Here is a 24,887-nt window from a genome sequence, read left to right as displayed (position 1 = left end):
TATCAAACTTCCTGGAGGAGGGATTTAAGCCATATTATGGAGGCTGATCGTGTTCGTGGTCATTTCGTCTTTTAAGTGTCAATATACCTTCTTTATCCTTTAAGTCTATAATAACCTATATTTTTTTAAAAATACATGTAAATATTTAGACGTATACAGGGAGGATATGCTCCTATGACAATATTTTTTGAAATAAACTGCACTCATTTACACTGCACTGCTGATCCTGGGATTATGAAATATCTTTACATTTGAGATCAATGAAAAAGTCAGACATTGCTATGAGTGTAATGTATGACACTCAGTGTGAGGGTCTACACCGCTCCTTTCCCGACAATCAAATTATATCTGGCACATCATGTTCGGCAGACCGGACCGACGGTGACGATGGGGAGGGGTGTGACGGCATGATGATTGACAGCACGAGAGCGAACCCTATTGGTGGGAGGCGGGAGGTGGAGTTTGATCGACAGGCATGAGCGGCCTGTTGAGTGGTCCGGGCGGCTGCGGGCGGGGCTCGAGCCGTGTCTCGCGCTGCTCTGGCCAGCGTGCGTCACAAGAGCTGGAAGAGTCAGTGTGGTTGCGCGTGATCGGAGGGCAATAGGCAGTGGTGATGGAGATCGAGGCGCCCCTGGCACAGCAGCAGGTACAGATAATAGGAGCAACTACCTCTCTCAGCGACTGTTTCGGTGTAGAGAGCAGGGAAAGGCTTCGGTGCAATTAGATTGCAGGCGACCCGGGGTAGGGGGGGGGTAGAGAAAGCATTTTAGCAAAGGGAGGCAAACTAGTTCAACTTTCAAGGGAGTTCTGTCTGAGCGTGTGACACAAAAACGTTTTCAATGTGCTGGAGAATTATTTACGTATAAATGTGCAGGTTCTTATGATTAAAGTAAATTGGGGTGACTACTTTAAGATCGGGTCATTTGTCCATCTGCTCCCTTTTACCCCGCAGTCTTAATGCTCATCTTTGGATTGGATTTCCTCACCCATCTACTCCCACCACATATTTTCGAAGCTTCTGATGATATGAAGCGCAAACGTTGAAACCTGGGCGTTCGCCAAAAGCGTTATTTCAGATTCTGCGTCAAACTTATTGCACAGTGCCAAGTCATTCTATTGTACTGAATAGTACTGAAGGAAGGGTCTGAAAAAAAATTGGCCACAGGGAGGTTTGTCTGTTATCTTGCTGCTCCCCATAACGATGACTTTCGTTCAATGTTTCCCAGTCTTGTGATTTTTTTTCTCTCTCTGAAGCTGTTGAAGTCGGTTGTCGTCTGACCCCTTGAGTTTTCCAGCTGATACTGGGGTGTGATCTTGTCCCCACCCACAAGCCTTTACAGTAACTGAATTGCAGGTGAAAGACAAGCTGGTCCTATAGGGTTTGGCTCTGTTTACCGGACGCTCAACAAACGTGAGGATTAGGGGGGAAAAAAATCTATAGTTTCTCCTCTAAACTTTAAACTCTTGCTTTTCCTCACTAACCTGCCAAATCGATTGTTCCTCCTTTTATTTGTCCTGATATTTCAATTCGGTGTTGTCATGTGCCTTTCATTCGTGTTTTGGCTGGATTCCTGACCTTTAGTACGAGTTACAGCGATTGTAGAACAGCATTTTTCTCTGGTAGTAAATGATTAATAGGTGGTTTGACTGCTTTGCGTGATGTTGTGAAATATTTACTGTACGGTGAAGGTCATTAGCTGCAGAATCTCAATTGTTGCAGCACATGTCGGTTCTTCCCACTCCGTTTGTTCCGGCTGGATCGACAGATTTCGGATCAAATTCTGGTCAGATTAATAACAATTTCCTGACTGTTGTATAAAGTTAAAGGATGAAAATGGACAAAACAGACACGTGAACAATAAAAAAATTAAAGAACAGTGAGCTCTGATAAGGAAATATTTTAATTTCTATTTCTCTGAAATCTGCAACCGTCGTCATTTTATCATTGGAAAGGTTCACATCTGTGTCAAGCTGTTGCGTCTGGGTGCCTTAAGTTTTTTTTTAAATTTAAAATCTAATTGCCTTTTGCATAGCTATTGTTTCATACTTTAATTGTTATTTTAAATGTTTAGTTTCCTTCTCTAAGGAGGTGTTTTCTTCAAATTCTGTATTCAAATTGGGACGCATTAAGAATATTACAAAAAAACTCAGTTTACTAGAGTCTTAAAAAAAACTGTCTGTGCCTAGTTGTGTCAAAAGTTCCTTCGTCCACTGGTGCATCACTAACAATTGACATTTTTATATAGTATCTTTGGGTGATTCATAGGAGCATTATCAAACAATATTAAACCATGTGAGATATTCAGGCATATGACTGAGCCTGGTCAAAAATGTAGATTTCAAGTCTTGCTTTGAGGAAGCAGAGATTTGTGGAATAAGAGTTTACTTTGTTGCTTCACATGTGCAAAAGACCAGTTTGCATGTTTTATGTAGTGCACTAGTTTTAGCCATGATGGCTGCCAGCTAAATAATGTGACTGGAGCCTGGCAGTTAAGGCAATGAAAAGGCAAAAGCAATAGTCTGTTTGGAAATGGAAAGAGAGTTGGAGGTAAATCTGGATTTGTTGACTTGAGTACCTATTTGTATTTGTTGCCAGTGGATTGATAGTGTCTATTACTGTTCCTTAACTTTATGCACTAGCTTTCAAAATTGCAGTAGCTTCTTTCTTTGGCTGAGAAACCACAATCTTAATGCATACAGTCACTCATTAGTTCGTCCTATCATTGTAAGAATCTGCATCTGAGTGAACCTCTGCAAACCCGTTCATAAGCCAATCACATTTTTGAACTAGCAGCAGAATAGTTGATGCAGCTGTCTTAAAATGAATGGTTGGATCAGCACTAAGTCTATTCCCATATCAATGAATTCTGGAGTTAGCCAAGGATTTATCCTCTCAACTCTTTCTTTGAGGTAGATGCTGCCTTTGCTGACATCCGTTGTAAACAAATTCCAAATGTATCATGACACCTGGCTTTACCTTCCCACCAACTCTATCCACTTAACCACTATCTTTACGTATTGTCTGATTTATTTATCTGACATGCTCACAAATTTAAAATTTGGAAAGAACCAAAGCTATTGCATTTGCACCTGACTACCAGTTTCATTCCACTCTGACAGCTAGCTCTGTCTGAACCAGAATTTGCCACAGTGTTCCACTTGACCCTGACATGGATAATAAATCTCTCATACTTGCTATCACACAGACTGCCTGCTTATAATGTCCCACTGCTGCTGAAATCCTAATCCTTATTCAAGTACCTGCCACCTGATGAGCACTAGAAGTGGTGACTAAATGATTGGTTAAAAAGCTGGTTTTAAGGAACCTGAGAGGACGAAGTTAAAAATCACACACCAGGTTATAGTCCAACAGGTTTAATTGGAAGCACACTAGCTTTTGGAGTGACGCTCCACAATCACTGGATGAAGGAGCGTCGCTCCGAAAGCTAGTATGCTTCCAATTAAACCTGTTGGACTATAACCTGGTGGTGTTGTTTAACTTCGTACACCCCAGTCCAACACTGGCATCTCCAAATCATGAGAAAGGACAGGTTTTGAAGAGGGAACTGGAGCATAGCTTCCACATAGTTAAAGGGGCGTTTCCCATTTTACACTGCCACGAGTGGGTTAATGCACAAGAAGCCTAGGTGAGAACATTGTAATGTTTTTAGGGAGCTGAAAGATATCATAATGCTGTGAAAGGGATAAGTCAAAAGGCTTTTAAGCACAAGGATTACTATTTGAAATTTGAGCTGTGCAGAACCATGATCTAATAGGTAAATGAGCCTAGAGATAATTGAGCAGACATTTAGGTTGAAATGAACTGAAGAGTTTTGGTTCCACTTCCATTTGTGGGAAATGGCAGCATCTGAGGAGCAGGAGAATTGACATTTCTCATCAGGATGAAGGGCCTATGTCCAAAATGCAATTCTCCTGCTCCTCAAATGCTGCCTAACCTGCACCGTGCTCTCTACTCTGATCTCCAGTATCTGCAGTCCTCACTTTTTTTCCTATTATTTGTGGGGAATGGGAGGTTGACCAAGGAGCACTGGAATTGTCATGGTCAGCTATGACGAAGATGCAAGCAAGGAGTTCATAACCAGAATGAGGCTAAGTTAGGCCATAGTTATATGTTAGATTACTCCAAACACTTTTGGTACCCCATTACACAAACTTAATCTGTGGAGTGGTTACAGCCCAGAAGCACCACGTTGAAGTCAGTTATATCTATGGAAAACTACATTTGTGGTTAGTTAAGGTGTTGTGATAGACTCGTTTAAATTTTCTCCCAACTTTTTCTAGCCTTATTTTAAATAATCAAGGAATCTGGGATGACGTTTTGTAGGGGGAAGGCTTCATTTGTGGAAATTACTAGGATCAACACTTAGAACTTTGACAAGAGGGCCAGGGATATTTCTCTGCAGGAATGTTGGAAATGGTGTGCTTTGCCACAGGGGCTGGTTGAGGTATCTTCGCCTCTTTCATGACATCAAACGTCCATTCAAAGCAGTGCAAGACCAGCTGATTTTGTCTTGCTCTAGTGGTGTCCACATGGACTAGATGGGCTGAATGTCCCATTTCTGTGCTTAAGCTTTTGCTAATGAGCACATCAAGACAATGATTGTCAGAAGCACTTAATTGGCAGTTAAAATGCTTTGGAATCTCTTGAGATGCATCAGAAGTTACAGAATAATGTAAAAATAAGTAAGCAATGGCTACAGAATTTTAATCCTCCCTGAGAATTGGGAACTGTGCAGGAGGCTGCAAATATTACAACTTTTTTTATCAAAAAGATGGGGCTGAGGATAAGCAGGCCAATCAGCTCTACATCAATTGCAGAAAAATCTGATTAATTCAGGACAAAATTGATACTCGAAAAATATGGGTTTTAAAATGAAAACCAGCATTTGCTAAATTTAAATCATTTTTGAATAACTTGGGTACTTTACTCTTGTCTGCCTTGTTATTTTTAATGTGGGACATATGTACCTGGACCCATGGAGTACTTCTGTAATGGTCACCGATGTAATACTCATTTGTTCTTACTGTTTGCTAGAATTTAGCAAACTAGTGGAGTGGGAAAAAGCAAATGTAATACACTTCAGGGAAAAAAAATGGAGGGAAGACTGAATATAGACACTGGGCTAATTGGTCTACAGTTTCCTGTCATTAAGAAAATGAAATAATCTATTTCTAGAGTGTGGAACATTTTTAAAAAACTGAACACAATTCGAGGGGCCTGAGAGGTAATGTATGCAAGCCTTTTTAAAGGTGATAGCATGAATTGAGAAGATTGCCTTTGCCTTTGTTAAAAACATGTGTAATCTTGTCAATAATTAGAGACTTGGAGCACAACAAGGAGGTTATGCAAAATCTTTATCAACCCTGGTGAGGGCCCAACTGGAGTATCGTAGCCAATTCTGGGTGTCATGTTTTCTTTTGAAGACCTTGGAGGGCAATGATGAGATTGAATAGAATTTGTCCATAAAATTGATCCAGGAATTCTTCTTGAAGATTTAAGGGTAGACTCAGAAGTGTACAAAACATTGAAGCATTTTATTAGAGTAAATGAGAATCTGTTTCCAATAGTAGGAGGCTTGATAAAACAGAAAGACACCAGTTTAAGGTAGTTAGAAAATGAATCTTACAGAATTTTTTTAAAAATAGAAGATATTGTGAACTGGAGTATGCTGCCTGAAACTTTGGTGAAATCAGAGTCCAAAATAGTTTGTAAGGAATTGAATAAGTGCTTAATGTGGGAAAATAAATACTAGGCTAAGGGAAAGAACAGGGGAGTGAATAAAAACATTTGGTATAATACGATTGGCTTCCTTTTTTCATTACTTTCTTCAGCCACACATTTTTGTTAGAAATACTACTGAGCAGCAAACAAAGATATGTAGTTAGTAAAAGTAAGCATTAAAGTACTGAAAACAGAAGATTAACAAACAAGAAATGGCTGGTTTGAAAGTGACTGAAAATTTTGAAGAAAGGTCTGTACTTGAAATGTTAACTATTTACTGTTTGTGTTGTTGCTTGCACTTCTATTTGATGTCTAGCACTGTAGATTTTACTTTTCTTGACTCTGCAATTCATCATAAATGAGAAGTTTCTTTCTATTTAGAAAGATAACTCCTTCAATTCAATGTATTTGTTCTACTCCCGTGTGCTAACATTCATTGTCATTCGATTTGATGTTTGAAATTGATTATAAAACTATTTAGTGTGGTGAAATGATTATCTTGGTGAACTCTCGTGAAAGCCTGTGTACGGAGTCTGTGAACTGTGCCAGTTACTACTATTATTGCCATACCACCTTGCTTCTATGCTGACGGTTGTACGAAAATGGTTTTGTTTCATTGCACTTTTAATGTGTTTTTAATAAACTCAACCTCTTCATTCATTGCCATATCAGTTTATCAAATTAAGTATGAAACTTGTGGATAAAATACTTATGGTTGAAGTATGGTAGATTTATGACCATACATTGTAAATGATCAAGAAAAATATTAATGTCCTGAACCTGTTCTCGCAAAGCTAATGACAATCTTCATGCAAACAAACCTTTGCCAGCTAAATCAGTCATTTAATTTTGATGTCGTACACTAGATATCAACATCTTATGGGTCACCATTGACTAGAAACTTAACTAGGCTAAACTTAATGCCATCTTTACAAGATTGGGTCAGGCTGGGAATTGCGCAGTGCTTAGCTTACCACCTGACTCCAAAAAAACCTGCCCCCTATCTATAAGGCACAAGTCAAGTGTGCAAGAATACTGTTTACTTGTCTGAATGACCAACAGCATCTGAGAGGCTTGACACTGAAGGACAAAGTCTACTTGATGGCACCCTATCTAATATGTTTGAAATTTATTGCTTCCTCCACTAATACAGTGGCAACAGTTTATACCATCTGCAAGATGCACTACAGCAACTCACTCACTCAAGTTGTTTGATTTGCATTTTCTAAACACAACCTCTACCACCTAGCAAGTCAAGGGCAGCAGATGGAGAGGGTCCTTGCCATTTGTAGGTGATGATTTTTTTTTTGTTCCTGAAAATGTATTTCCCAAAGGAATTAATTCATTTTCAGCATGGACTACAGTTGTTCCAGAAGGCAGCTCATCATCTTCAAAGGTAATTAGGAATTATCAACTATCAACAAATACCACTTTTGCAAGCAATGCCCACATTCCATGAATTAATTTGAAAATAGTATTTCTAAATGCTAGCTACTTTTCTGTATTTAACACTTTTTCCATGTAATCACTTTTTGTTGCACTATCAACTTTCACCTACAGATTGGTTGAGAAGATATAAAGTTATGCAGTTTAATTACATGGGTGACTGACCTAAAAATGGTGCTTTTTTTGTTTTCAGTTAGGATTTAGTGCAGAAGCTGTGATGTTGTTTCTTTTAAAATAAATTGTTAGCTTCTACATTTTTTAAGTAACTGTGCCAAATAGTTAAGTTAATATAGAATCATTTCAACAATAAAATCATGATACGCTGAGAGGGTGAATGCCTTTGTTCAAAGTTAATTCTGAAAGGAATTAAGGGTTATGGTTAGAGGGTGAGTAAGAGGAGCTGTGGTCATGGAAAAATCAGCCATGAGCTTATTGAATGGTGAAGGGCCAAGTGACCTCCCCTTGCTCCTCGTACCTATGTTTTTATACCTGTGAGCATGTTATACCACCTGCCAGCTGTTCCAGATGTCACCTTAAATTATAATTATTTCAAAATTATTGGCTTCTCCAAGCACTTCCAACCCTGCATTTTTAAAGTTCATTAATGGGATGTGGGTGTTCATTCAGCTGACATTTTATTGCTCATTCTTAACATTATTTTGACACTGAACTGTCTTCTTGACCCACTGCGGTCCATGTGGTTAAGCTATTCCCATGGTGCTGCTAGAATAGTGTTCCAAGATTTACTTCTGTTGACAAATGAAGATGTGATATTTCCATGTTGGATGGTCTGATTTGGAGGGTAACTAGGAGGTAGTGGTACTTGTGCATCTCCTACCCTATTCTCGTATTGAAAGCTGGTTGTGGATTTGCAAGATGCCATTAAAACAGCCTGAGTGATTTTTCTGCAGTGCATCTTGAAACTGGGACAGTCTGCAGCCATTGTGCACTGGTTGTGGAGTGAGTGGATGTTTAAGGTGTCAATCCATCTAGTTTGTCCTGGATTATGTCAACCCTGTTTTATTGGAGCTGTACTCTATTTAGGAAATGGAGGGTTTTCCATCACACTCCTGACTTGGTCTTGTATATGGTGTAAAGGCTTTTAGGACATGAAGTGAGTTACTTCTCACAGAATACCCAGCCTGCTGTTGAGGGTAACAGCATGTCTGTGGTTGGTCTACTTTAATTCTGGTCAGTGGCAACTTATCAGATGTTAGGCGGTATTGATAATGCTAGTGAACATCAAGGGGAAATTGTTTAGTTGGAGATGGTCATCACCTGGTAATTTTATTATATAAATGTCCTGACAAACAGTACAGTAATAGCTTTTGGAGATAAAAGAATATCTTTGCTAGCTGTGAACTCCAGGCACAAGGGAGATTTCCCCTAACCTGGCCATTATTAAGAAGGCTCCTTGGAGGCAAATATGGTCAACTGTTACCTTTTATGTCAAGGTCAACCATTCTCCCTTACATTACCTGAAATCTGGCTTTTTGTCCGAGAACGAAGGCTGTAATCCAGTCTAGGACCAAGCGGTTCTAGCAGAACCCAAACTGACTTTCAGAAAGCAGGTTCTTGTTAAGTGGTATTTGAAACACTGTCGGTGACACTTTTTTAAAGAATAGATTGCTGGCACAGTACTCATCACAGGTGTACAGTATGGAAACAGACCCTTTGATCCAACTTGTCCATGCTGACCAGATATCCTAAATGAATCTAGTCCCATTTGTCAGCAGTTGGTCAGTTTTTCTCTGAACTCTTCCTACTCACATACCCACTTCAGATGCCTTTTAAATGTTGTAATTATGCCAGCCTCTCCTACTTCTGACAGCTCATTCCATATACGCAACGATCTCTGAAAAAGTGACTCATTCTGCCGCCTTGCAAATCAGATGGTGTGCAACCTGGGGCAGAATTGAGAGATGCATCCTTATACCTCTGTGGAGTTGAAGAGTCCTGGGTGATTTTTTTTTAAATTTGCTTTAGTTGGCCTTGTAGTTGTATTGAGAATGTTTGGTTTGTTTGTTTGTACTTCGGAGCATACATTTTGAGGCATTAAAACTAGAGTATTGTCAGAGCCCATAATCTTTGCATCCAGAGCTTTCAGCTTTTTCTTGATGTTAGTTGAAGTGAATGAATTAACTTAAGTTGGTGATGGTGGGTGTTAGGCTTTTTTCCCCGAGGTTTCGGGCACACCAACCTCAGCGAACAGTAAGTTTATTAAAGCTCGTATAAGTTAGGTGACCCCTTTTGACCCCCTCTCCACACACACACCACCCCCACCTTGCAGGCACGTGAGGTTGAATCAAATTGAGGCCCTGAACAAAGAAAACACATCCCCTTTATACAGGTCAGTTGGCCGTGCCTGCAGATGCTCTGGCCATGCCCCCAAGTCACATGCCACTCAAGACAAACTCCAGTTACTCTCTACCTGGGATAACATGTGACTATGGCAGGATGCGATCATCTTCTGAGATAATGCTAATGCCCTAATCCTGGGGAATTGTTATGCAGACAATTATCTGACTCAGTAATTCCTCACGACAATGCAGGTGCACATACCTCTGGCCAGAAAGCATTTCTGGATGGAAGAGATTGAATTATAGTTTATCTTGACAATAGCAGGGGAGTAATAGCAAATGACTATCTAAATGAAGTGTAAATTATAATGGATGGTCATCCGCATTCTTCATGATTGTCATCCCTACCCAAAGACGGTGTAGTTTGACCCTTTAATATTATATTAAATGTTCAGAGGTTCCCACTAATGTTAAAAGATTAAACGGGAATCTCCGGAGGAGGCTGATATATATAATCAACTGAGCAACTTTGGCTGAGAATAGATTGGATGATTTGAGCATTCTGTCACTTATTTGGCTTGGCCAGTGTTGAGAATGGTGATGTGTGTGGAATTCCCCTCCTGGCAAGATGTTGATCAGTGAGAATGAGGTCAGTGAAATTTTTCCCTTGCCACAGGCCCAGTTTGGAAGATTAGTCTTTCTGGCTAGGGTAGTGCAATTTAGCTACCTCCCACCCAAAGTATGTTCTGTAACTCTCTCTTTCACTTCAAGTGGCTTGTCAACTGTGTGGGAGGGTATGTGGTGAGCAGGAAGAGGTTTTTTCAATGTTGACCATGTTTTGAATATTGTCCAACAAGTCTGTTGAGATCTGACACCTCCATCCTAGGGTTTTGAGATGCATTGATAGTGGATGTGCTAGCAGTGAGGCCCAAATGTTGATGGGACCACTCATGGTTCTATTGATTTGGAAGTTGGCAGGTGTTCCTTTTTGGAAAAGGAGGCATTGAGCAAAACTGGAAACTACAGGCCAGTTAGCCTAACACTAACTATTGGGAAAATTATGGCAACGATTTAAGGAAATTTTTATGCACTTAAAAAAACCGCAATTAAAGTAAGTCTGTGGTTTTACTAAAAGAAAAGTCCTATATGACAACTTTTTGAGGATTTACCTAATAAAGTAGTTAACAGGAATAAGTAGATGTATGTATACTAAGATTTCCAAAAAGTATTTGATAAAATTTCACACAGGTTAATAGGAAGGGTAATGGCTCATGGGTTTGAGGTAATTTATCAACAATACAGTATTGGTTGATGGACAGAAGACAGAATGACCATACTTCATGCATTTTCTAGTTGGCAGGTAGTGAAGAGTCAGTACCGGTGTCTTGGCCATTTACGGTCTACATTACGCTCTCACCAATTCATTAATGTCCCAATTGGGAAGGTAAGTTGTGGGGAGGACAGAGGTATTACATTGTTTGGAAGTGGGCAACATGGTGGCGGATGGATTATCACTAAGTGCTGTTATTCACCTTGCTGAGAACAATACAGAAGCAGAATGTTTTAAAAATGTGAAACTTGTGTTGAAATTGAGATGTGAGTATACGTATACAAGGTATGGTGAAAGTTAGAAATGCAGGTATAGCAAACCAGTAAGAAGGCAACTGCTATAACTTCATAGCAGGAGAGAAATCTTGATAGAACTTTGTAGGGTTTTTGAGACCACATATGGAGTGGTATCCACATTTAGGGGAAAAGAATATATTTGCATTAGACTCCAGTAAAGGTTGCTGGAATGATGAGAGTATGTTCATGATTGGAAGCTTCCAGGAATACATGCATAAAGTTTCTGCATGTACTAATCTTGGCATATTGAGGCTAAATGTGCTATAAATCTCTTGTATTATTGCAAGCTATTGAATACAAGTGAAGGTTATTCTTGCGACATGAGCTGTTCCAGTTCATTGAAAGAAACATAAGATTGTATGTGGTGTAGGGAAATCGCAGTGGAGATAATGGTGTTTGCTTTGCTTGCTTTCAGGTGAGTTTAATCATTAGCAAAACTCTTAAATTGATAACCTAAAACCAAAAATACTTTCACTTGTTTTGGGCTTTGGTCTCCTGGCCTTTTTTACAATGAAGCTGTTGTTTTTTGCAAGCAATTTTTTAAAAAATTAGGATTAGAAATGTGGTTAGTTTAATGTATGATGGAGAACTCCAGATGGCAGATTGCAAACAGCTGTCTGTATTGACTTCTCGTCTCATCCCATCCCTTAAGCAAATGCTTATTCTATCCTCCATGTTTAGAGCGCATTCTCAAAGCTTGTTTGGTTCGAGGCGTTTGTTTTGGTTGTGCAGGTGGTTATGTTCAGTTCCAGTGGCTGGAATAGATGGCAGCAGCTACATGTCCCACCTGATATATTCCTTTCCAACAGGAAGGGCACTTAGGGGTATTCAGCAGTTGGCTAATCTGGCGTCGCCTGCTTAATACTCCATCTGAAATTGCATGATGCCTGCTCAAAATGTTTTACTGTCTGGTTTGTTTTACTAGTGTCTATAGCTCTTCATTTCTAAATGCCAACTGATGTTTTAACTTTAATAGATACAGAAAATATTAGACCAGTTAAGTGTTTGGCAAAGAAATGTTAGGATAATTCTTATCTGTGCTTTACTATCTATCTGATCTCAGTGAATAGAGCAGAACGCATTGTTTCGGAAATTTTTTTTTTAATTGTGGTTTTTTTTTGTGTACAAAACCTGACTGGGTTTGTTTGTAGGTTGCCTTAGAGATGCATCTAAGCAGACTAGGATTGCAGTTACACAAGCTTAAACCTATAGTTGAACCTGAATCTATTTGAATTTAGAAAAATGGGAAGCTGTCGCTGTGTAATGTAAACAAACAACTTTAAATTAGACAAAAGTTCTGAACTTCACAAGAACAGTTAGTCATAAACAAACACATGAGATATTGGTCACAGGCTTTAAAAGCATTTCAAGAGGAAAGGAAAATGGAGGGGTTTGAGAGATTAGACTGCTGAACACGGCCCTAATGGTGGACAGAAGAGAATGAAGGGTGTGGAAGGAGGGAGAAGTGTATACAAGTGTTGCTGTAGCATTGAAGGAGGTGACAAAAGTAAGGAGAGAATGAGGACTTAGTAGTATTTGAAAGCTTAATAGCATGGCCAGAGCAGGAGCTATTGTAAGTCAGTAAAGGGGTGATTGATAAATAGGACTTGGTGATTTAGGAAATTGGCAGCAGAATTTTGGATACCCAAGTGTTTATAGTGCAGGTCTAGCCAGGAGTGTTAGGGAGTTGAATCTGTGTGCAACAGGTTCCCATGAAGGTTTCAAAAGCAGCTCCGTTGAGGCCAGGATTAAATGCTGGTAATGTTTCATAAGTGGAAGTAACCTATTGTGGTATAAACCATCTGAAGTTGGAAGCATGAAGTAGTAAAATGTTAGTCTTAAAACAGTAGCCTGGGAGAGGGATGGAGCCATTGGTAGCTAGTGAACAGAGCAGAGGCTGAAAATAATGATTCCTAACCTCTTAATATTTAATCAGAAGAAATTTTGCTTCATAGGATTGGATGTCAGAAATATGACAAATCAGACAATGGTATGTTTGAGAGAGATTATGCTAATGTAGAAGGCCAGATATCGTCATACACATGAACCCATTAGGTATGAAATTCAAGGTGACCAAAAGCAACAGTTGTGCCTCCTGAAATATATGGATGTTAATGGCAGTACTTTTGACTGTATTAGGTAAATGTTTTGTTTTTAATAAAGTTTTAAAGACTTGCTAATTTCTGTTGTTATGCTCACTGTTCTCAGTGCTTCTGTGCACCTATAAACAAATCTGTTTTTTAGATTTAGTCTGTACATTGCTATCAATGTATTTTTCATAATCCGAACCATGGGCATTGCAGGTGAGCTCCAATAGTTACATCAATCATTAAGATGTCACTGTTTTTCAGGATGTTATTTCAGAAAAGCTGCTCATGGAGTAGATATTGAGTCTAAGTCTGTTCTTTCATCATGAACATACAACAAAAGTGTTGGGACAAAAGTTCCATTAATACAATCAGCATGAGGGAATATACTGGAAATCGCTGTACTGCAAGGGATTTTTTTTAGCTTCTCCATCCTCCCTCATGCTGTAGATGTTGGCTGCCTGTTAGGCATATTTTCACAGGTGATTATCAGAATTGTGTTTGTGATATCATCTCTACACCACAGGTATACAAAGATTTTGTATCTCACCTTGTCTCTGATCACTTGAGGTGCAGTGTTTTATTGGAAGTTCCTATGGAAACCTAATAGCTTAATGTTAGTCTAGACACTTGTGGCAAAATAATATAATGAAAAGCCACAACTGTGGATGCTGGAAATCAGACACCAAAACAGAAATTGCTAGGAACTCAGCAGGTTTGGAGAAAGCAAAGTTAATGTTTTGGATCCAGTGATCTTTCTTCCTAACTGATTGTAGTTAAGAAAGGGTTGGGGCAGAGTAAACAATAATAGATAGAATTAAAGCCCAGACAGAGAGAAAGAGAACAGCTAGCAGACAAAGGACCAGGTAAACCTCAGCCTGGGGGATTTGTGACCATTTGTGGCAGACAATGAGACGGCTGTCCTCGTCAGCCATACAACATGGAAACAGACCCTTCGGTCCACCCCGTCCATGCTGACCAATTATCCTAAATGAATCTAGTCCCATTTGCCAGCATTTGGCTCATATTTCTCCTTATTCGTGGACCCATCCAAATGCCTTTTAAATGTTGTAATTGTACGTATCATCGCCTCCACCCTCACCTTTGGCAGATTGTTCCATACTTGCATAATCATTTGTGTGAAAAAGTTATCCCTCGGTTACTTTAAATCTTTTTCCTCTCAACTTAAACCTGTGCTGTCTAGTTTTGGACTCCCTTACCTGAGGTGGTGGGGTGGGGGTGTATAAAAAGACCTTTGCTGTGCCCCTCAATATTTACAAATTTCTTAAGGTCAGCCCTCACTCCAGGGAAAATGCCTCGACCAATTCAGCTTCTTTAAAGGTCAAACCGTCCAATTTCACCAAAATCCTTTTAAAGTTTCACAACACCTTTCCTACATCAGAGAGACCTGAAATGAACACAATATTCGAAAAGTGGCCTAACCAATGTCCTGTACTGTTGCAACATGACATCCCAACTGCTGTAACTCCTAGCACTTCACTTGTGCTAGCAGCCCATGTGATGACGAGGCTTAGTGTGTAGGGTTGAGGTAAGGAGATAGGAGAAGGTGCCTAAATAATTGAACTCTATAAAGAGCCCTGAAGACTGCAGGGCCCCTTATCTGTCCAACTGCTGGTCTCTGGTTCTATCTTAATTTGTAATTTCTTCTTCCCTCCCCTTGCCCCACCTCCTCATACACGCCAAACATTTCCTAGCTATAGTCAGTTCTGAAGAAAGGTCAGTGGACCCAAAACATTAACCCTGTTTTCTCTCCATAGATGCTGACAGACCTGAGTTCTTCCAGCAATGTTTTTAATTAATGTTTGTACATAGTGAATTGTAATGAATGTCTTTTAGATCCTTCAATGCCATAATATTCATACCCAGTTTCTTTTAGTTTTGATAGGAGTTAAAGCACTGTTAGAGTACAACTTTCACCACAAGGTGAGCCATTACAGGGAGATTCAAGGTGGTGGCGACCCAGCAAGTCAGAGTCTGTTGTGATCTGCCTAAGACTCTGACAAAGTGGGGCACCTGCCCACTTCACCCTCCTTAAATAATTTAAGATAGCTTTTGCTCAGCGTAGTCAGTCATTTTACATCAAACAAGGATAGTTTAGTGTTGTTTCTAAAATGACTAAGGGCAAAAATTCCTGCAGCTCGCAACAGGCAGGGACCCCTCCACTACCCCCTCCCACAGCAGCAGAGACTTCCGCGGCCGCTTCGGGGATTTACTTGTAGAGGTGAACCTGCTCTCTGGGATCACCAAACATCAAGAGAAGACAGAGGCTTTTATGGAGGGATCCAGTTGGGAGTCATTTTGTCATGCTGCAGAAGCATGATCGAGAAATCTAAACTTGATTAGCGTGTCGGAGGGGCGGAGCAATGGGCTGAAGCCTTGGAGACTGCTGCTGAGTCATCTGCTGGTCTGGTCTGGGCTCTCGAGCAGCAAGTCTGGACCCTGGAGGAGCGCATCAACGACCTCGATAATTGGGGCCGTCAGAAAAATTTTCGGTTGCTGGGCCTTCCCGAAGGGGAAGGCCAGCTTGTAGATATTTTGGAGCGATGGCTCCCACAATTATTTAAGTTGGAGTTGGGTCTAGGCCGGGTGCAGATGGAGTGGGCCCACCAGGTTGCTGTACGCAGGCTTAGGTCGGACCAGCGCCCCGCCTGCTTTAAATCCGACTCCAATGCTACAAAAATAAACAAATGCTCCTCCAGAGTCCTGGGGAAGGATCCCCAGGCCATGATGCACAAGGGTTCCAGAATAATGTTATTCCAGGACTTCTCTCCAGCCATGGTCTGCAAGAGGAGGGCATTCAGTGAGGTGAAGACGCATCTGAGAATCCTAAATATCCAATAGGCCATGCATTATCAAGCAATGCTGCGTTTCAGCCAGGGAGGATCCGCTGGTTCTGGTTGCCAGAAAAAGCTAAAGAATTCTTCAAATTTCTCAAATAGACTGCGGGACTCAACTATATGGATAATTTTTTTAATTCTGCCCCCCTTTTTCTTTTTCTTTGATCCTTCTTTCACTCATCTTCCCTGAGGGGGCTTGTTTCTTACTCTTCCTTTTGGTTTCCTTTCTATAGTCCACCTCGATTTGTGGGGTTTGTAATTTTATATATTCCTATTTTGTACTGTTTGCTAAATGCACCTTGGTGTGGGGGTGTGGTAGGGGAGTGGGTTACTCACTTTTAATTCTATTTTTATTAAATACTCGATTCTATAATGCATGGGCCGAGTTCAGGGCCCTAGCTAGGAGAGGTTATGGTGGGGTTATGTTGGTTTAAATGTTACAAAGAATTTTTGTATTTGTGAATTTCCTACTTCAAGGTTTTTTGAGTGGGGGTCGTCCTCCTGGGGGGTCTTGGGCTTGCCTGGACGATCATGGCTAGCCATTTGCTTAGGTGATGCACCTGGAATATCAAGGGGAGTAATTCACCAATCAAAAGGAAAAATATATTATGAAGACTCAAAAAAGGGTCTGTAGCTCTCTTACAGGACACACCTACTTGACAAAGAACATTTAAAGCTACAACAGAGTGGATTTGATCAGGCGTTTTTCTGATCTTTCCGTTCAAAAAATAGGGGAGTAGCCATTCGGAAGAATCTTCCTTTCCAAATGTTAACCCAGATAAAAGATGAGCCTGGACGGTATATATTGATCAAAGCCCTAATACATAGTCATACTGCATGGAAACAGACCCTTCAGTGCAACCCGTCCATGCCAACCAGATTGCCAACCCAATCTAGTCCTACCTGCCAGCACTCGGCCCATATCCCTCCAATCTCTTCCTATTCATAGAGGCATCTAGATGCCTCTTGGAGAGGAATATGGAATTTTGAATCTTTATTGTTCCCCCCCCCCCCCCACCACCAGAGCATCCCTTTTAAATTTGTAACAGAGCGTTCTCTAAGTTGATGGCTTTTGGAGTCCGCCACACAATTATAGGAGGAGATTTTAATTATATTATGGACTCTGAGACAGATAGGATACCTAAGCATGACAGGTATATCTTTGACATCTAGACAACTGGCAGATCTGAATAAGGGGCTCGGGCTAGTGGATGTATGGAGGTGCCTTCACCCCCAGGGCAGAGACTTTACTTTCTACTCTAACCCATACAAGTGTCATACCAGAATTGTTAGGTTTTTTGCCCCCTTGACCCTTTTGAATTCCATACTGTCTTGTAATATAGCTATTTCTGATCATGCTGCAGTGTATATGGAAGCCAAGATTAGGGATGATGGGATAGGCCCCTGACATTGGTGTAATGCTATCCTTCAATAAGAAGGGATCAAATTTAAGAAGTGTTTTTCACAGGCATTCAAAACCTTCTGGGAAATTAATTCAGGTATGGCCTGTAACCCATCAATGATGTGGGAGACCACTAAGGCATGTGCGTGAGGCTTGGTCATCTCCTGTTTTGTGACCTGGAAAATACAAAAGGGAGAGCAGCAGCGCCTGCTCAAGGCTCACTTGAAGGCAGCGTATGTTGATAGGCCCTCCATTACTAAGCTACAAAGGATCACAGCCTTAGGGTAGCCTTGAATACTGCACTTAACCAAACAAAGAGGGAAACATTATTCGCAAAGCAGAGATTATTTGAATATGGTGACAAGCCTGGAAATATCTAGCATACTTTACTAGAAAGAAAAAGGCTCTTCAAGCCATTACGTCCATTAGAGAAAGTACTGTTACTCTGACTTGATCAAAACTGTAAGTCTAGTCTAGTCTAGTCTAGTCTAGTCCTAATCTAGTCCTAGTCTAGTCCTAATCTAGTCTAGTCTAGTCTAGTCTAGTCCTAGTCTAGTCTAGTCCTAGTCTAGTCCTAGTCTAGTCCTAATCTAGTCTAGTCTAGTCTAGTCTAGTCTAGTCTAGTCTAGTCCTAATCTAGTCTAGTCCTAATCTAGTCCTAATCTAGTCTAGTCCTAGTCTAGTCTAGTCCTAATCTAGTCTAGTCTAGTCCTAATCTAGTCCTAGTCTAGTCCTAGTCTAGTCCTAGTCTAGTCCTAGTCTAGTCTAGTCTAGTCTAGTCTAGTCCTAATCTAGTCTAGTCTAGTCCTAGTCTAGTCTAGTCCTAGTCTAGTCCTAATCTAGTCTAGTCTAGTCTAGTCTAGTCTAGTCCTAATCTAGTCTAGTCTAGTCCTAATCTAGTCCTAATCTAGTCTAGTCTAGTCCTAGTCTAGTCTAGTCCTAGTCTAGTCCTAATCTAGTCTAGTCTAGTCTAGTCTAGTCCTAATCTAGTCCTAATCTAGTCTAGTCTAGTCCTAATCTAGTCTAGTCTAGTCTAGTCTAGTCTAGTCCTAATCTAGTCTAGTCTAGTCCTAATCTAGTCCTAATCTAGTCTAGTCTAGTCCTAGTCTAGTCTAGTCCTAGTCTAGTCCTAATCTAGTCTAGTCTAGTCTAGTCTAGTCCTAATCTAGTCCTAATCTAGTCTAGTCTAGTCCTAATCTAGTCTAGTCTAGTCCTAATCTAGTCCTAATCTAGTCTAGTCTAGTCTAGTCCTAATCTAGTCTAGTCTAGTCCTAGTCTAGTCTAGTCCTAGTCTAGTCCTAATCTAGTCTAGTCTAGTCTAGTCTAGTCTAGTCCTAATCTAGTCTAGTCTAGTCCTAATCTAGTCCTAATCTAGTCTAGTCTAGTCCTAGTCTAGTCTAGTCCTAGTCTAGTCCTAATCTAGTCTAGTCTAGTCTAGTCTAGTCCTAATCTAGTCTAGTCTAGTCCTAATCTAGTCTAGTCTAGTCCTAATCTAGTCCTAGTCTAGTCCTAATCTAGTCCTAGTCTAGTCTAGTCTAGTCTAGTCTAGTCTAGTCCTAATCTAGTCTAGTCTAGTCCTAGTCTAGTCTAGTCCTAGTCTAGTCTAGTCCTAGTCTAGTCTAGTCTAGTCCTAATCTAGTCTAGTCTAGTCCTAATCTAGTCCTAATCTAGTCCTAGTCTAGTCCTAATCTAGTCTAGTCTAGTCTAGTCTAGTCTAGTCCTAATCTAGTCTAGTCTAGTCTAGTCCTAATCTAGTCCTAATCTAGTCTAGTCTAGTCCTAATCTAGTCTAGTCTAGTCTAGTCCTAATCTAGTCTAGTCTAGTCTAGTCCTAATCTAGTCTAGTCTAGTCCTAATCTAGTCTAGTCTAGTCTAGTCTAGTCCTAATCTAGTCTAGTCCTAGTCTAGTCTAGTCCTAATCTAGTCTAGTCTAGTCCTAATCTAGTCTAGTCTAGTCCTAATCTAGTCTAGTCTAGTCCTAATCTAGTCCTAGTCTAGTCTAGTCCTAGTCTAGTCCTAGTCTAGTCTAGTCCTAGTCTAGTCTAGTCTAGTCTAGTCTAGTCCTAGTCTAGTCTAGTCCTAATCTAGTCTAGTCTAGTCCTAGTCTAGTCTAGTCCTAGTCTAGTCTAGTCCTAGTCTAGTCTAGTCCTAATCTAGTCCTAATCTAGTCTAGTCTAGTCCTAATCTAGTCTAGTCCTAATCTAGTCTAGTCCTAATCTAGTCTAGTCTAGTCTAGTCCTAATCTAGTCTAGTCTAGTCCTAATCTAGTCTAGTCCTAATCTAGTCTAGTCTAGTCCTAATCTAGTCTAGTCTAGTCTAGTCTAGTCCTAATCTAGTCTAGTCTAGTCTAGTCCTAATCTAGTCTAGTCTAGTCTAGTCCTAATCTAGTCTAGTCCTAATCTAGTCTAGTCCTAGTCTAGTCTAGTCCTAGTCTAGTCTAGTCTAGTCTAGTCTAGTCCTAATCTAGTCTAGTCCTAATCTAGTCTAGTCTAGTCCTAATCTAGTCCTAGTCTAGTCCTAATCTAGGTCTAGTCTAGTCCTAATCTAGTCTAGTCTAGTCCTAGTCTAGTCCTAGTCTAGTCCTAGTCTAGTCCTAGTCTAGTCCTAGTCTAGTCCTAGTCTAGTCCTAGTCTAGTCCTAGTCTAGTCCTAGTCTAGTCCTAGTCTAGTCCTAATCTAAAAGATCAATACAGCCTTTAGAAAGTTCTATTTTGAACTGTATAAATCACAGGACTATGAGGATAGATCTGGGAAGATGGAATCCTTCTTTAAAAATCCGGCCCTTCCGGGCTTAACCTCTGAGCAGATGTCAATCTTAAATGCCCCCCTGACAACCCAGGAGGTACTCAATGCGGTTAGGCAGCTTCAGTGGCAAAGCGCCTGGACCAGATGGATTCCAGGTAGAGTTTTAAAAGAATTTTTATAGGGGAACTGGCTGGGCCACTCAAATATGTACAATTACTCACAGTAAGGGCTGTCTCCTGCCTTTGTTGAGAGAAGCAAACACCTCTTTCTCTTAAAAAGAGAGGCCCTAGAAGATTACTCGTCATCTAGACCCAAATCCTTACAAAATGTGGATTTCAAAATTTTTTCCAAAATGTTAGCATTAAGATTGGAGAGGGTCTTAACATATGTCAAAAGAGGACCAGACGGGGTTTATAAAGGGCTGCAGGTCAACTCCTAACACTAGAAGGGTCTTAAATATGATACAAGCCTTTCAATAGGGGACAGTACTGGGGTTGGTTGTCTCCTTGGATGCAGAGAAGGCATTTGATCAGGTAGAATGGCCATTTCTTTTCTATACACTGGAAAGGTTCGGTGTTGGAGAGGTGTTTAATAAATGGGTTTCAGTATTATATAATGATCCCAAAGCAGCAGTGATCACCAATGGTTTAAGCTCGGATAGTTTGTGTTAGCAGGGGTTGTCACCAGGGATGTCGTCTTTCACCATTATTATTCATGATAGTGATTGAACCACTGGCGGAAGCTATATGAGCTGACCCGAATATAGCGGCTCTGAGGGTTGGATCGGGCAAACATAAAATCTCTCTATGCAATGATGTCCTCATCATCTTAAGTGATCCTTTGATATCGGTGCCCCGTCTAATCCAAGTGATCAATTTATTTGGGATGTTCTCGGGCTATAAAATCAATTTTGTGAAATCTGAGGCATGTGCCATTGGGAGGGCTTGCCAGTGTATCCAATTTACCAGACTGATCTTGCTTTCCCTTTCGGTGGTCACTAAAAGGTTTTCTGTACTAAAATATTTTTATTACACCAGTATTTGGTCAGCTATAAAGCTAATTTTGTGCACTTATTAGAGAAAATAAGACAAGACCTTCAAAGTTGGGGAGATCCCTCAATATCCTGGTTAAGCAGAGTAGCCTAGTTAAGATGAATATCCTACCTCGTCTTCTATATCTTATGAGAATGCTCCCCTTAACGCTGCCAAGAAGGCGTGCGTTAGCTTTATGGCTGGCTCGGCTCCTTTTATTTGGAATCATAAACTGCCCCTTATCAAACTTAGAAAAGCTGCAGCTGCTACAAGCAAGGGGAGGATTGGACTTTCCAGACTTTACGAGGTATCAGTTGAGCTCCTTGCCCAATTAATCTGGTTAGATATTGAGACCTCTCAAGCAAAGTGTCCCCTCATCAATCTTTTGTTTATGGACAAGATGAGAGCTATTATGGACTACTGTTAAAAACCCTATTGTATTAAATACAATTTAAAGCCAGGAGGATAATGTGACAAGATGAGGGTAACCTTTTTAAAAAAAAACCCTCCCTTTTATACTCCAATAGTGGGAGCACCAGGGTGACAGATGCTGCGTTTAAAACTTGGAAGTCCAGAGATATCTCCTGCTTGGGAGACCTGTTTGATGGGGAGGTTATGATTTCCTTTGAGCAGTTGCACCAGAAGTTTGGACTGCCTAACAGGGACCCTTTTTTTTCGTATTTCCAAATAAGCGATTGTATACGACAGAAGACCACACTGATAATTAACCCCTACAAATCTAATAGGTAAGGGAGAGTGCTATGGCCAATGGGGGCCCCCTCAGTTAGTACTCTTTATCACTCATTATATAATAAAGTATCCAAGGACATGAACGACTATTTAAAACCTGGAATCGAGAATTAGGGCTGGAAGTCTCATTAGAAATGTGGGAGGACGTCTGGGAAAATGCCTGAAAGATCTCTATCTGTAACAGAACTCAGGGTATTCAATTAAAAATATTCATAGGGCTAATGTGGCACCTGAACGATTCGCAAAATTCAAGACCGGAGCATTCCCAATGTGTCCTAAATGTAAAATAGAAGTTGGCACTCATGGCACGTCCATAGACAATGCACAAAAGATTTGTAGGTATTGGGACAGAGTAGCGAATGCCTTGACAGAGATCTTGAGTACGGGGATTAGATTGGATCCAGTGTCCCTGATTTTGGGCTCTTCTGCTTTTCCCTCCCTGGATGTGTACGGGAGGAAATTTATTTACCATTCTTTCTGTGCAAGGAAATATATTTTAATGAATTGAGTAGCTGAAGGCCCTCCAGGACTTTCAATATGGCAGAGGTTAGTCATGGAATATATCCCCCTGGACTTCCCCTCAAATATGGTGCACCAAAAAACGGAATAATTCTATAAAACATGGCAGCCCTTTTTTGAACTACATTGGCACAGATATTTCGGCCATACTGTCCAGGGCTTTTGTTTAGCTGTGGTAATGGTTCTGGCTGGTTCGAGGACCCCCCCCCCCCCCCCTCCCCCGAAGGAGGGATTCCGTATAAATACAGGTTTCATTATGACTTGATGTAAATCTATTTTAAAGCATGTATCTAGTTATTTAATTGTTTTGTTTATTGCTAGTTAAGGGATGATATTTTTATGTTTTAACTTGTAGGATAGATTAGTGGGTAGTTTTTTTTCTTTTTTTGGTTTTTATTTTTATATTGATGTTTATATTTTGTATTACTCTTGTAATTTTAAAAAAAATTAATTTCTTTTCAATAAAAATCTTAAACTTTTAAAAAATGAGCCATTACCTGGTCACAAGTTCATCTTGAGTCCACCTGGTACAAATTCTCTCTCTCTCTCTCTCTCTCTCTCTCTGGTTATGGGAAAACTGTCTGTTTTGTTCTTTTTATGAAATGTAAGATTGAAGCATAATTGTAGTGCGTTTTGCTTTTTCATATGAACTGCAGATGGATCTTGGTCTGTAAATTGGCTTAGTTGCAAATTATTATTAGTTTAACCCATGTGTACAGGACAGACTTCAGCAATTCACCAAAGCTTCTTTGATATCACCTTTTCAAACCTGCAACCCCTACCACTGTGAAAGGTGAGGACAACAAATGCACAGGAACACCGATACTTGCAGGTTTCCACGTCAGTCAAACAGTATCCTTCCTTGAAGCTATATCGCAGTTCCTTCAGTGTCCTTCCCTCACAGCATTGTGTTGTGCCACTCCTCGGCCCATTGGCCCAGTTAACCACGATTCTTTTTTAATCATTGACAACTTCCTTCACTGTGCACTATATCACCAGTTTTGCTGTCATTCAGAAACTTACTAACAATGCTATGTACGTTCTCATCCAATCATTTATATAAATGAGATTGGACATTAAGTGCTGGCATTGCAAGTGGTGTTGGTTTAAGAATTTTTTAAAAATCAGTTGTATTCATACTGAGAATGGGAGTAGATCCATTCTGTAAAAATATAGATTAAATATTTACATTTGGAAAGCATCTACCCTAATAGCTCCTTGCAAATTAGTGTCAAATTTTGTTTTAGAATACTTCTGAGAAGCACCTTGCAGTTGTTTTTGAGTGCAAGTTGACCACAACCGTTCAGGATTAAGAAGATTGCTGAGAACAGTAACTGTCACTGCTGGCACCACCAGTTGATTAGACTTGCAAAGGAGTTTTCCTTCTGGTAGTTTTCGGTCTTATTCACGTTGGTAGCAGAGCCTGTTTAATATTTTGTAAGTAAGTATGTCACAAGATGCAGAGATAATTTAAAAACACAGCTGAAGCACTGCCTTTGACATCAAAATAAGATAAAACAACACATGAAAAGCTTCACGAACAATTAGGAAAGGTTTCCACCTCCAGTGCATTGATGGTGTATGCATGATTGTTATTCAATCGGATTCATTTTAGAAACAAAGACCTTGCTGTAAAACAAGATGCTCTGGTAGCAGTGTGAAATGCATTACTTGATTGATACGGTCTGAAATCCCAAAGTGGATTCACATGTGCAGGACTGTCTTCATTTTTTTAACTTGAATAATACATACATTTCAGGACATTGACAAAACCAAACCTTTGCAGATGTATTTTAATCTGATTTTCTTTTAAACTATGCTCGCAATTAATTCATCTAAAATCTGATGCATCTTGTCCATAAAGATGTACCACAGATACAAGAAATTCAGTCAAAAGAGAAGGTGCTGGAAACAGGTTGGTCACTTGCTGGAGAGAACAGATGTTTCAGGTATGAACATTGATCAGAGCTGTAAATTAGATATTTAACACTGGTTTTCTAAATATTAATAGTTCAAACACAAGGAAAAGATAGTTGTGGAAAAACAAATTGGTTAGATGACCAATTGGTGATAACCTGAGCTAGTTTGAAAAATCATAGCACATCAACTGGAAACATTCAGTGTCTCATGTACAGCATGTTAACATAGGATAGTATTTAACTGTTCATCACATCATACTTTCAGTGTTTTCTGATGGCTGTTGTTTAGTTCTGAAAGGGCTAATGCTGGGAATTTTATTAAGCTTTACCCAAAAGGTGCCATATGATTTGGGTGGAAAAACAGCTCTGCGTTTCAAAGGAGGTGATTTTGTCATTTGGGTTTCAAGTCTTAAAATGATACCTATCATATCAATGAAATGTGTGTCTGATAGATGAGCTACCA

General features: G+C 40.1%; 1 protein-coding gene across 1 annotated transcript in view; it reads left to right on the top strand.

Annotated features, from left to right (window-relative positions):
• Nucleotides 1–558: 558 nt before the first annotated feature.
• Nucleotides 559–24,887, top strand: part of LOC132817132 (nuclear factor erythroid 2-related factor 2-like) — a 40,706-nt gene continuing 16,377 nt past the window's right edge. The window contains exon 1 of the mRNA XM_060827328.1: nucleotides 559–646. Coding sequence (XP_060683311.1) covers nucleotides 614–646 — 33 coding nt within the window. The 5' untranslated portion in view covers nucleotides 559–613. The remainder of the gene's footprint in view (nucleotides 647–24,887) is intronic.

The sequence above is a fragment of the Hemiscyllium ocellatum genome, chromosome 7, assembly GCF_020745735.1.
Source record: "Hemiscyllium ocellatum isolate sHemOce1 chromosome 7, sHemOce1.pat.X.cur, whole genome shotgun sequence".
Classification (NCBI taxonomy): Eukaryota; Metazoa; Chordata; class Chondrichthyes; order Orectolobiformes; family Hemiscylliidae; genus Hemiscyllium; species Hemiscyllium ocellatum.
Note: the sequence above shows the minus strand (reverse complement) of the source record. Positions and strands in the feature narration are given on the sequence as shown.